This window comes from Engystomops pustulosus, chromosome 3 (genome assembly GCF_040894005.1).
Source record: "Engystomops pustulosus chromosome 3, aEngPut4.maternal, whole genome shotgun sequence".
Classification (NCBI taxonomy): Eukaryota; Metazoa; Chordata; class Amphibia; order Anura; family Leptodactylidae; genus Engystomops; species Engystomops pustulosus.
This window is the reverse complement of record NC_092413.1, coordinates 89,919,248-89,932,840: the sequence shown is the minus strand read 5'-3', so window position 1 is coordinate 89,932,840 and position 13,593 is coordinate 89,919,248. Positions and strand designations below refer to the sequence as shown.

At 43.8% G+C, this 13,593-nt stretch overlaps 1 protein-coding gene across 1 annotated transcript; it reads right to left on the bottom strand.

Annotated features, from left to right (window-relative positions):
• Nucleotides 1-2,335: 2,335 nt before the first annotated feature.
• On the bottom strand, nucleotides 2,336-6,210 carry LOC140120502 (uncharacterized). Its single transcript, XM_072139521.1, has 3 exons — nucleotides 5,470-6,210; nucleotides 3,341-4,760; nucleotides 2,336-2,923 (listed from the first exon to the last, which is right to left on the bottom strand). Exons 1-2 carry the CDS (start codon nucleotides 6,200-6,202, stop codon nucleotides 3,487-3,489), a joined length of 2,007 nt encoding a protein of 668 aa, XP_071995622.1. The 5' UTR covers nucleotides 6,203-6,210; the 3' UTR covers nucleotides 2,336-2,923; nucleotides 3,341-3,486.
• Nucleotides 6,211-13,593: the final 7,383 nt, after the last annotated feature.

Genomic DNA, 13,593 nt, shown 5'->3' with positions numbered 1-13,593 from the left:
CTCCTATACAGTACATTTGTTTTACATGATACCTTTATATTGAACCCCTCAGATGCTGAAGAGCAGCTTTGTCTCTTCTAGCCTAAGCTCTATGGACACATATAGCAGTGAATGATCTGTATAATAAATGACAGAAATCATCAATTGTATTTAAAATCATCAAAAGTATCTTTTATTTTATGATGGATCTATCTCCTGCTGCTGCTGGTGTTGTGCAGGGACGACCATCATTAATGTTTGGGAGAATTTGGAGAGAAGCCAATTAACCTATCAGTATATTTTTGGGATGTGGGAGGAAACCGGAGTGCCCGGAGGAAACCCACGCAAACACAGGGAGAATATACAAACTCCATGCAGAGCTGTCCATGAGCTATCTGGACCCAGATGCTGCAAGGCCCCAGTGCAAACCACTGAGCCTCTGTGTTGCCCAAGGAAGGATTAGAAGACGTCTTGGTGGAAAATACCGCAGGTCTTTATGACTTATTCATCTGCTACCTTCTTGACTGGGTCTATGCTCTCGCTGATGGTAGAGCCTGATGGTCACTGATGGAGGTTTTCATGAATGCTAGGAAAACATACAAGATGATTCCTGATGGCATTCCATTTGCGGTGTGTGAAGGAGCCAGAAGCTACCTTCAGAAGGTCTACGGACACCAGGTAAACATGCAAGATGCTACCTGTTGGCAGTCCATTTGCAGTGGGTGAAGGAGCCAGAGGCTACCTTCAGAAGGTCTATGGACGCTAGGCAAACATGCGAAATGCTACCTAGTGGCAGTCCATTTGCAGTGGGTGAAGGAGCCAGGGGCTACCTTCAAAATGTCTATGGACGCCAGGCAAACATGCTAGATGCTACCTGTTGGCAGTCCATTTGCGGTGGTTGAAGGAGCCAGAGGCTACCTTCAAAATGTCTATGGACGCCAGGCGAACATGCAAAATGCTACCTGTTGGCAGTCCATTTGCAGTAGGTGAAGGAGCCAGAGGCTACCTTCAGAAGGTCTATGGACGCTAGGCAAACATGCGAGATGCTACCTCTTGGCAGTCCATTTGCAGTGGGTGAAGGAGCCAGAGGCTACCTTCAGAAGGTCTATGGATGCTAGACAAACATGCGAGATGCTACCTCTTGGCAGTCCATTTTTGGTGGGTGAAGGAGCCAGAGGCTACCTTCAGAGGGTCTATGGACGCTAGGCAAACATGCGAGATGCTACCTAGTGGCAGTCCATTTGCGGTGGGTGAAGGAGCCAGGGGCTACCTTCAAGAGGTCTATGGACACCAGGCAAACATGCGAGATGCTACCTGTTGGCAGTCCATTTGCGGTGGGTGAAGGAGCCAGAGGCTACCTTCAGAGGGTCTATGGACGCTAGGCAAACATGCGAGATGCTACCTAGTGGCAGTCCTTTTGCGGTGGTTGAAGGAGCCAGAGGCTACCTTCAAAATGTCTATGGACGCCAGGCAAACATGCAAGATGCTACCTGTTGGCAGTCCATTTGCAGTAGGTGAAGGAGCCAGAAGCTACCTTCAGAAGGTCTATGGACGCTAGGCAAACATGCGAGATGCTACCTGTTGGCAGTCCATTTGCGGTGGGTGAAGGAGCCAGAGGCTACCTTCAGAGGGTCTATGGACGCTAGGCAAACATGCGAGATGCTACCTAGTGGCAGTCCTTTTGCGGTGGTTGAAGGAGCCAGAGGCTACCTTCAAAATGTCTATGGACGCCAGGCAAACATGCAAGATGCTACCTGTTGGCAGTCCATTTGCAGTAGGTGAAGGAGCCAGAAGCTACCTTCAGAAGGTCTATGGACGCTAGGCAAACATGCGAGATGCTACCTAGTGGCAGTCCATTTGAAGTGGGTGAAGGAGCCAGAGGCTACCTTCAGAAGGTCTATGGACGCTAGGCAAACATGCGAGATGCTACCTCTTGGCAGTCCATTTGTGATGGGTGAAGGAGCCAGAGGCTACCTTCAGAGGGTCTATGGATGCTAGGAAAACATGCGAGATGCTAACTAGTGGCAGTCCATTTGCGGTGGGTGAAGGAGCCAGGGGCTACCTTCAAGAGGTCTATGGACACCAGGCAAACATGCAAGATGCTACCTAGTGGCAGTCCATTTGCGATGGTTGAAGGAGCCAGGGACTACCTTCAAAATGTCTATGGACGCCAGGCAAACATGCTAGATGCTACCTGTTGGCAGTCCATTTGCAGTAGGTGAAGGAGCCAGAGGCTACCTTCAGTAGGTCTATGGACGCTAGGCAAACATACAAGATGCTACCTAGTGGCAGTCCATTTGCGGTGGGTGAAGGAGCCAGGGGCTACCTTCAAGAGGTCTATGGACACCAGGCAAACATGCAAGATGCTACCTAGTGGCAGTCCATTTGCGATGGTTGAAGGAGCTAGGGACTACCTTCAAAATGTCTATGGACGCCAGGCAAACATGCTAGATGCTACCTGTTGGCAGTCCATTTGCGGTAGGTGAAGGAGCCAGAGGCTACCTTCAGTAGGTCTATGGATGCTAGGCAAACATACAAGATGCTACCAGTTGGCAGTCCATTTGCGGTGGGTGAAGGAGCCAGAGGCTACCTTCAGAGGGTCTATGGACGCTAGGCAAACATGCGAGATGCTACCTGTTGGCAGTCCATTTGCGGTGGGTGAAGGAGCCAGAGGCTACCTTCAGAAGGTCTATGGACGCTAGGCAAACATGCGAGATGCTACCTCTTGGCAGTCCATTTGCGGTTAATGAAGGAGCCAGAGGCTACCTTCAGAAGGTCTATGGACTCTACCTTTAGGCAGTCCATTTGCGGTGTGTGAAGTAGCAAGTCGCAACCTTCAGGTGAAATCCAGGGGGTGAAGGCGCAAGACGCAACCTGCAGGTCGAGTTCGGTAAATGTCATACATTATGTAGGATACAGCGAGGCCTTGATCTGGAGCGGTGATCTACAGAAACAAAAGAAAATGTATGTAAGTGATTATGACTAAACATGGAGCTCAGGATACAAATATTCATGACACATCTTCTGCTACCATACAAATCCGGAGACCTCATAATTGATTAATTGAAGTCTCTGCTCATTCTAGATTTGGGATTACAGTAGAGGATTCTAAATCACTAGTTAATTCTATGCACATTTATATAGCAATGGCTATGGACACCTATCATTTCATATTATACATCTTACAGGCAGGAGACTCTTCTTATTGAGTGGTTACCCTCTGCCTGTCAGTGTGTTAAAATAAGGCGGCAACAGATTATACACATTAATACACAACCGGAAGAAAAATCATTCATTATATACACATCATTGCCCTGCGCACTACAATGAGAAGAGTAATGGATGTCGTCCTACTACTTACCTGCTCCATTGATTATACTATACTGGTGGTCAAACTGCAAGCTACATGGGCCTCTACATGGGGTTATGGAGGAATAAGGAGATTGGATGAAGAATTAGGCTGGGAGCAATGGGCCATCCACCACCATTGTCCTTGGGTTGTTCTTATTATTTGGATGACCATCTGCTAAAGAGTGTGGCCACCCACTTCCTGGTGATGACAGGGTGATACTGTGTTGACCATTCTGGACATACAAAGCTGAACTGGTTGAACATTTTTTGGTACTTAGATTTTATGTAGTGTGGTGGTTCAGCATAGTCCATAGTATCTTCCACATTGAGGTCAATGGCTTCTGACCTCAGGATCTCTGGTGGTGGCATCTTCCTAGCTTCCACATCTTCCCAGTTTATATCAGAGAAGAATTGATGTTCCCTGATGTCTCCTTTGACTCCAAGGCGATGGAACTGGTCTTTGCACAACAGTCCTTGTAAAATGCTGACTGTGTCAGGGGGAAGAGACTCTGGGAAGTGTGGTTCATGATTGAGGACAGATCGCTCCAAATCTCTTGGTCCTTCTCCAGGGAATGGATACCTTGCTGTCACCAGCCCATAGAGGATGACGCCAATGGCAAAATAATCCACGGCTCTCCCATGTGGTAAGCCAAGGATCATTTCTGGGGCTGCAAATCCTGCCGTCCCCCTACAGTCATCTGTAATCCTCTTAGCAACGTCTTTCACAGCCAGGCCAAAATCAGTGATTTTGATATGGCCTTCCGTGGTCAGAAGCAGATTTTCTGGCTTTAGATCTCGATGAAGAATCCCTTTGCTGTGGAGGAATTCTGTGCCACAGACCACTTCTGCTATGATGAATCTTACAGTCGCTGTATCAAGAGGACACATTTCTAGGATAAAATCAAGCAGGTCCCCTCTAGTGGCCACTTCCATCACGTAATACACAAAGTTAACCGTGTGGAAGGCACCCAGCCCATGGATGAGAAATGGGCTGGCATGGGAGAGTTGAAGGATGTCGCGCTCTACAAAGCTGTAGCCAGATTCAGTGTAATCCCTTTTATCGATGACCTTGATGGCGACACGCTCTCTGCGAATCCTATCTGTCGCCAGGTAGACTTGAGCAAAGCCTCCTTGACCCAGTGAGCGGTGGAACGTGAAGGACTCCAGTGATAGGGGCACGGTGGCAGTGGATGCTTGGGCAGAGGTGCCGGCTTCTACCACAGAGGTGTCAGCTGTGGTGTCCTGGTATCCGCTGCTCGAAGATGACTGTGCAGACCTGGGGAGCTCCTCTCTGGTAGTAGGGTCAATAGAGCTGGGGTCACGGCGGACATCCTGCACAGATCTACAAGTATCCATCTTCTTTTTGCTATATTGTATGGTGTGCTGTTTCTCTTCATCATCCTTCTGGTCTTCCGTATGTGACATACAGGCTGTAAAAAAGCATATATATATCGTGTCAGTGGAATGAGACATGGCATATTATCACGATTTGTATCCAATACGTGTCATTATGTATAAATGTATATATACTGTCAACCAATCATTGCTTCTTTTAATCAGTGCAGTGGTCACATGGTGTAAACCAGTGATGGCAAACCTTCTAGAAACCGATTGCCCAAACTACAACCAAAATCCACTTATTTACTGTGAAGAGCCAACATGGCATTTTAAGCAGTAACTTATTGCTGCCTGTTCTTCCACATCTTTCAATTGTATCGGCTGCCTGAGACCACCAATACAGTTGAAAGAAGGAAGGAAAATTTAGTCTCTCGTTGTAGCTTCCCTCCTGGGTCTCTCTGTAGAGAAAGAATGGTGGGTCCAGCAGGATGAGCTTCAAAGATAATGCAGTTCTGTAAACACCTTCTCACTTTTTCCGCATTTCCAAACAGCCAATGAAGTGTGGCCTGGGAATGCAGGAAGATTTGGTCCTATTTAGTGAACTCTGTCCTGGGACGATTATCGGACTGCCCACAGAAACGGCTCTGAGTGCCACCTCTGGCACCCGTGCCATATGTTTGCCACCACTGGTCTAAACATTTCAGCCAACAGATTAAATATCCATATGTACTACATACACCGATCGCGCTATGTGCAATAAACACTTCTTTTACATAGAAATGATCCTTAGTAATTTCCTACCTTTGCTGTTGGCCATACTATCCTCCATGTTGATATGACTGGGTCCAGGGATCACATTAGAAGGTTCCTCATTGACGATATAGGTCCTTCTGTGTTTGAGACCAGCAATCCACCTCTGTGGTCTCCGGAACAGGGCTAAAAAGCGGCTTCCTGCCTCTATTTCTTCATCCTCTGAGATTTTATTCTCCAGTTGTTCACCATTTTTGCTGTCCTCATTCTGTTTGCTGCAGTATTTGATGTACTCTTCATCCAGGCTGTGGAGCTGCTCCTGGATCTGGTTATATTCTTTCAGGATGACTTGCTCCACCATGTTGCCTGTCTGATGATCCATGTTGTTTCTGACCACCTGGCCGACCCTTAGTAAATTCCTACCTTTGGTGTCGGTCATACTGTCCTCCAAGTTGATATGACTGGGTCCAGGGATCTCATTAGAAGGTTCCTCATTGACGATATAGGTTCCTCTGTGTTTGAGACCAGCAATCCACCTCCGTGGTCTCCGGAGCAGGGCTAAAAAGCGGTTTCTTGGTCTACCCATAGCAATCTCCAGTTTCTTTGGTGCCTGTGGTTGTATTTCTGCCTCTATTTCTTCATCCTCTGAGATTTTATTCTCCAGTTGTTCCCCATTTTTGCTGTCCTCATCCTGTTTGCTGTAGTATTGTATGTACTCTTCATCCAGGCTGTGGAGCTGCTCCTGAATCTGGTTATATCCTTTCAGGATGACCTGCTCCACCATGCTGCCTGTCTGATAATCCATGTTGTCTCTGACCACCTGACTGCGTGTGCTGCCTTTTATACCTTAGCCAGGGGGCGGGACTCCACTATCTTGCTCCGGATTGGTCAATTTTCAATGGGCGTGGCTACTTTCCTGCCTCCTGATTGGACAGTCAGTTGGAATTGATCTGGCATTATGATGTCATCAGCCATTGCGGGAGATTCTCTGTCATTGTGACATCATCATTCATGTCCTTTACAGTATGTTTACTGCATTTGGATTTATGTATGTGTGTACATACTGCATACACTATGTATATGTTACATGGTATATTAATATTGTGTATGTCCTGGTTTGGTTCCATGCACATCACACACACATCACCTTCAGAAGAATACATTGAGAGAATTATCCCCAAATTATCTTCCCCTTTAGCTGTAATTTATCTCACTATGTAGCCACTAATTAAAGCTATAATGAGAAAGGGTGTAACATACCGAAACTTTGCCAGTTTTGGAATAAACTCTTCTTCTTTTTTTCCTGTTTGGATCTGGAGTGCTGCTTCTTTTTTGGATTTTATGGATAGATTAAAGTCAGTAGGTACATGGGAATTTTATACTGTATATTACAAACGCCATTATGTTTATTAAACATCCAGCAAGTGAACACAGCCTAATATGGCGCTCATACTTATCACCACATTCTTTCACTATATTTACATCAAACTGACCTTCTATAAATACATTTGGGCTCATTTACTAAGGGTCCGCGGATCTCATTTTTGTCGGGTTTTCCGTCGATTTCCGAGTTAAATGGCACCACTAAAAAGTACAATTTGTCCCACAGATAACAAGCCTTAACACATCTCTGTTAATGTAAGAATGTAAAAGTTATTGCTTTTGGAATGAGGGCAGTAAAAAACAGAAATGCAAAGTCGAAAAAGGGCTGAATCCTGTAAGGGTTAATAGAAAAAGATGGTATAAGATCAAATCACTGTCACGCAAAGAAGGCAATAGGGGACATGGGAACTTTATTTGTGCTTGTTGTTTTCATTTTCTATTTGCTTTTTTTGCGACTTTTGCTATTGTACACCTTTGTGTGCACCTTGCGCGTTGTGCCTCACTTATCCTTTTTTCACTTATGTGTCTTTTTTTTGTTCTTTTTGGGACTTTTTCCAGGGCAGGTGTATTGGAAGGATTTTTTTTCATGGAACCTTTTTTAACATGCAAATTGTAAGTATTTCACAATGCTTTAAATCTTTAAAATTTTGCACATAAACCTGATGGGCACTGAAAGTTTGGGCTGTTTATTTCTATAAATTTATACATTTTTGCATTCATATTTTATTGAAATTCATTGGCTGCTTCTTATGGTGCAGTCACACATGGTGTTTGAGATGCGTTTTTTAAGCATTGAAGAAGCGCATGTTTTTTACATTTTACCATGCGTTTGGCTGGTTAGAAAGCGTTTTTTCTTCATTGCTGGATGTTTAAAATGTAAAATTGCTGTGAAAATGTTAGCACTTCCAACAATGAAGAGAAACGCTTTCAAACCAACCAAAGAATGGCAAAATGTAAAAAGGAATGAGTTCTGCAATGCTTTTAAAAAGCATTACAAACCACCCTCATATGTTGTCATCTGCATGGTGTGTGACTAGAGTGCTTAAAAATGAAGGTCAGGGCCTCAAATCCAAAATTTATACAAGTGTCCACTCGGTTATCCCTTAACGCCACAGCCCTTTTACGTTTTTGCGTTTCCATTTTTTACTCTCAACCTTCATAAATCTATAACAATGTAAAGAGCTATATTAGGGCTTGTTTTCTGCATAACAAATTGCACTTCATAGTGACGTATATAATATTCCATGTTGTGTACTGAGAAGCAAGAAAAAATTCCAAATGAATTCTAAAAAACGCATTTGCACCATTTTCTTGTGGGCTTGGATTTCGCGGCTTTCACTGTGCGCCCCAAATAACTTTAATCTTTGGGTTGGTGCCATCAGGAGGATAACAAATTTATTTAGGTTTTATAATGTTTTTAAACATTTACAAAAATGAAAACCTCCTGGACAAAAAAAAAATCATTTCGCCATTTTCTGACGCTAATAACTTTTTCATACTTCAGAGTACAAAGTTGTGAGTGGTGTCATTTTTGCGGCTCTTGATGATGTTTTCAATGATACCATACTAAGAACTGTACAGCCTTTTGATTAATTTTCATTGAATTTTTTCAAAATGGCAAAAAAAAGTGCTATTTTCGATCACGGGTTTAAACCCCGGAAATAACCAGCGTTATAATATTTTGATAGATCGGAAATTCAGAAACATATTTATGTTGTTTGTTGATTTTTACTGTTTATTTTTAGCCCCCCCCCCCCCCCAGGGTACTTTAACTAGGTATGGTAGTATATCGGGATTTATCACATCATAGTATATTAATATATTCTTTTAATATCTAAAGTCATGGCCATATGTTTTGAGAATGACACAAATATTATATTTTCACATGATCTGTTGCCCTCTGGTTTTTATGTGTGTTTGTCAGATGATTTTATCACATACAGAAATACAAGTGCAATCATATTATGAGTAACAAAAGTTTTTATTGACAGTTAGAATGAGTTAATGCAGCAAGTCATTATTTGCAGTGTTGACCCTTCTTCTTCAGGACCTCTGCAATTCTCCAGCAATTCGGGAGCTCTCAATCTACTTCTGGACCAAATCCTGACTGATAGCAGTCCATTCTTGCACAATCAATGCTTGCATTTTGTCACAATTTGTTGGTTTTTGTTTGTCCACCCGTCTCTTGATGATTGACCACAAGTTCTCAATGGGATTAAGATCTGGGGAGTTTTCAGGCCATGGACCCAAAATCTCTATGTCTTGTTCCCTGAGCCATTTAGTTATCACCTTTGCTTTATTGCAAGGTGCTCCATCATGCTGGAAAAGGCATTGTTGATCACCAAACTGCTCTTGGACGGTTGCGAGAAGTTGCTCTTGGAGGACATTCTGGTACCATTCTTTATTCATGGATGTGTTTTTAGGTAAGACTGTGAGAGAGCCGATTCCCTTGGCTGAGAAGCAACCCCACAAATGAATGGTTGCAGGATGCTTTACAGTTGGCATGAGACAAGACTGGTAATACTGCTCACCTGGTCTTCTCTGAACAAGCTGTTTTCCAGATGTTCCAAACAATTGGAAAGGGGATTCATCAGAGAAAATGACTTTACCCCAGTCCTCAGCAGTCCACTCCCTGTACCTTTTGCAGAATTTCAGTCTGTCCCTGATGTTTTTTTTCTGGAGAGAATTGGCTTCTTTGCTGCCCTCCTTGACACCAGGCCTTGCTCCAAGAGTCTCTGCCTCACAGTGCGTGAGGAGCAACAATGGAACCTCTCTCCTTGAATTCCTTGATGATGCGATAGATTGTTGACTGAGGTGCAATCTTTCTAGCTGCAATACTCTTCCCTGTTAGGCCAGTTTTGTGCAGTGCAATGATGACTGCACGTGTTTCTTTAGAGATAACCATGGTTAACAGAAGAGAAACAATGATGCCAAGCACCAGCCTCCTTTTAAAGTGTCCAGTGGTGTGATTCTTAGTTAATCATGACAGATTGATCTCCAGCCCTGTCCTCATCAACACCCACACCCGTGTTACTGGAGCAATCACTGAAACGATGTCAGCTGCTCCTTTTAAGGCAGGACTGCAATGAAGTTGAAATGTGTTTTTGGGGAAAAAGTTCATTTTCTAGGCAAATATTGACTTTGCAAAGAATTGCTGTTGACCTCATTCCTAATGGGAGCTGTGATTTTTTTATGGTGGAGACTCTTGGGTGCTCCCATACAACAACCTCCATTACTTGAATGTAATCCACTACCCAGCTGATGTTTGCTATGCAATTTGCCCACCTGTTGGCAGTCCATTTGCCATCAGCTGTCAGCTGCTCCTTTTAAGGCAGGACTGCAATGAAGTTGAAATGTGTTTTGGGGGAAAAAGTTCATTTTCTAGGCAAATATTGACTTTGCAATGAATTGCTATTAAGCTGATCACTCTTTATAACATTCTGGAATATATGCAAATTGCCATTGTAAAACCTGATGCAGTAAACTTTGTAAAAATTTAACATTTGTATCATTCTCAAAACTTATGGCCATGACTGTATATTAGCTACTCTATCTATTATAATCTGCCCTTATAAAAACATCTATTCTGCATATAAGAACAACAAGGGCAGCAAAAACTGAATCTACAGTCTCATTGTGTACATATAAGATGGGCCATTAGCATCAGCTCCTATGGGGAGCCTGAGACACTGAGAACAATCATATGAATAGGCTGTAATGTACTCTATGGATGGACAGTCTGCTTCAAGAGGAGAATGTGGACAAATGCCGCTGTTTCTTCATTTTTCCTCTTGCCACTTACTCTAAAATCTGGGCCTCTATCCCCACAGAGGGCCCCTGCCACTGCTAGTTATAGAAATCCATCTTGGTAGAACAATTGATGTGGGGGCTAAAATAATTCTTTGCATCGGCTTAAGAAAGATATAGATATGAGTGGTGATGGTAGGGGCATGGCAGAGGTCCTTTCTCTACTTGATACAGAAGACATGATGGCATTTAATTTATTATATAATTTTGACCCACACCGTCAAATTATATGTAATATAATATATGAAGGGGATGCAGTGTATAAAAAAAGAGGCATTTGATATAAAATAATTCAATGAGGGTATGTTAAATATGATAAAATTCATAATGGGGGTTGCAATATATAAAATCATTTATAAGCAGTTCAGAAAATGTAATTGATTACTGGGTGCATTACATATAATTTATTCCGGGAGAAAAGTGTATTGTTTTATAGGATAAGTAGTGAATATTGAAATACATATTGAGGGGGAAACCAAGGGCAAAATATGTCTTTATATACATGTAGGGTGCTCAGTGTGGTCCGTGTAATGAAAGGACCATTTCTTATTTAGGAGCACAGTGTGGATATATTTGTTATCCAGGGACTCCAACAATCCACGCACCAAAGGACGCACCAAAAGTAAAGGTGACATGGGGGGAAAAGATTGGTTGACCTCATTCCTAATGGGAGCTGTGATTTTTTTATTGTGGAGACTCTTGGGTGCTCCAATACAACAACCTCCATTTCTTGAATGTAATCCACTACCCAGCTGATATTTGCTATGCGATTTGCCCACCTGTTGGCAGTCCATTTGCGGTGGGTGAAGGAGCCAGAGGCTATTCTCTTCCGATTCCTATTTATGCCGGGGAGTGTGGGTAAAGCGGAGGCCACCATTACAGAGCGCAGCAGGGGAAACAGTGTCTGAAGGATTTTGCCATGTTTCCGCCAGGCCCAGGAAAGACAGTTTCCAAGAAATAAAGAGGTCATGAATATCAGTGACTTTTTTGCATATGGAACGAACATTCCATAATGCTCTACAGAGAGAGGGTGGAGGAGGTGGTGGAGAGCGGGTGCATAGTTTGTAGATTAGAGTGGTTACAAGATTTGGATGAGCTCTATGGCGGAAGGCTGGAGGAACAGTGGGGATATGTTTGAAAGGCCCTGGATTGGTGGAAATATCACCAGCAGCAAGGAGTATCAGAGATAGAGATAGCAGGTGAGAGAAGGATAGAGGATGCGGTGGTTGCTCCTTTTTGCAAAGTAGGTATGTAGCACTCAGGTAAGCAAGCATCAGCAGCAACCATTAAATGAGAGGCCAGAAGAGATGTTGATATAGAGAATTCATTAGTAGGTGGTAGAATATTGGGATAATGGTGGAGATATGAGAATAGGGGGAAGATGATAGTAATTACTATAAACAGCATTATTTGTGGCCAAGATTAGTGATGTGTTACTTACATATAGTATGATCTGTTCAAATCCGGTTCAATGCTGGTTTAATTCTGCTCATTGCAGGAAATGCAAGATGCTACACTACCTGTTTGCAGTCCATTTAAGGTGGGTAAAGGAGCCAGAGGCTACCTTCCGAACGTCTCTGCATTTCTGCTCTTTGCATTATCGTCTATTTCTTGGGTATACCCAGATGCTATATTTATAAAGTTGGGCTGGGGACCTGTTTCTCACATGACACCATCCAGCCAACCCCACATTTAACTTCTTTATTTAAAGAAGATGTAAATGTCATATACCTTACTCCTATACAATACATTTGTTTTACATGATACCTTTATATTGAACCCCTCAGCTGCTGAAGAGCAGCTTTGTCTCTTCTAGCCTAGGCTCTATGGACACATATAGCAGTGAATGATCTGTATAATAAATGACAGAAATCATCAATTGTATTTAAAATCATCAAATTTATCTTTTATTTTATGATGGATCTATCTCCTGCTGCTGCTGGTGTTGTGCAGGGACGACCATCATTAATGTTTGGGACAATTTGGAGAGAAGCCAATTAACCTATCAGTATATTTTTGGGATGTGGGAGGAAACCGGAGTGCCCGGAGGAAACCCACGCAAACACAGGGAGAATATACAAACTCCATGCAGAGCTGTCCATGAGCTATCTGGACCCAGATGCTGCAAGGCCCCAGTGCAAACCACTGAGCCTCTGTGTTGCCCAAGGAAGGATTAGAAGACGTCTTGGTGGAAAATACCGCAGGTCTTTATGACTTCTTCATCTGCTACCTTCTTGACTGGGTCTATGCTCTCGCTGATGGTAGAGCCTGATGGTCACTGATGGAGGTTTTCATGAATGCTAGGCAAACATACAAGATGATTCCTGATGGCATTCCATTTGCGGTGTGTGAAGGAGCCAGAAGCTACCTTCAGAAGGTCTACGGACACCAGGTAAACATGCAAGATGCTACCTGTTGGCAGTCCATTTGCGGTGGGTGAAGGAGCCAGAGGCTACCTTCAGAAGGTCTATGGACGCTAGGCAAACATGCGAAATGCTACCTAGTGGCAGTCCATTTGCAGTGGATGAAGGAGCCAGAGGCTACCTTCGAAAGGTCTATGGACGCTAGGCAAACATGCGAGATGCTACCTAGTGACAGTCCATTTGCAGTGGGTGAAGGAGCCAGGGGCTACCTTCAAAATGTCTATGGACGCCAGGCAAACATGCAAGGTGCTACCTGTTGTCAGTCCATTTGCGGTGGTTGAAGTAGCCAGGGGCTACCTTCAAAATGTCTATGGACGCCAGGCAAACATGCTAGATGCTACCTGTTGGCAGTCCATTTGCGGTAGGTGAAGGAGCCAGAGGCTACCTTCAGTAGGTCTATGGACGCTAGGCAAACATGCGAGATGCTACCTGTTGGCAATCCATTTGCGGTGGGTGAAGGAGCCAGAGGCTACCTTCAGAGGGTCTATGGACGCTAGGCAAACATGCGAGATGCTACCTAGTGGCAGTCCATTTGCGGTGGTTGAAGGAGCCAGGGGCTACC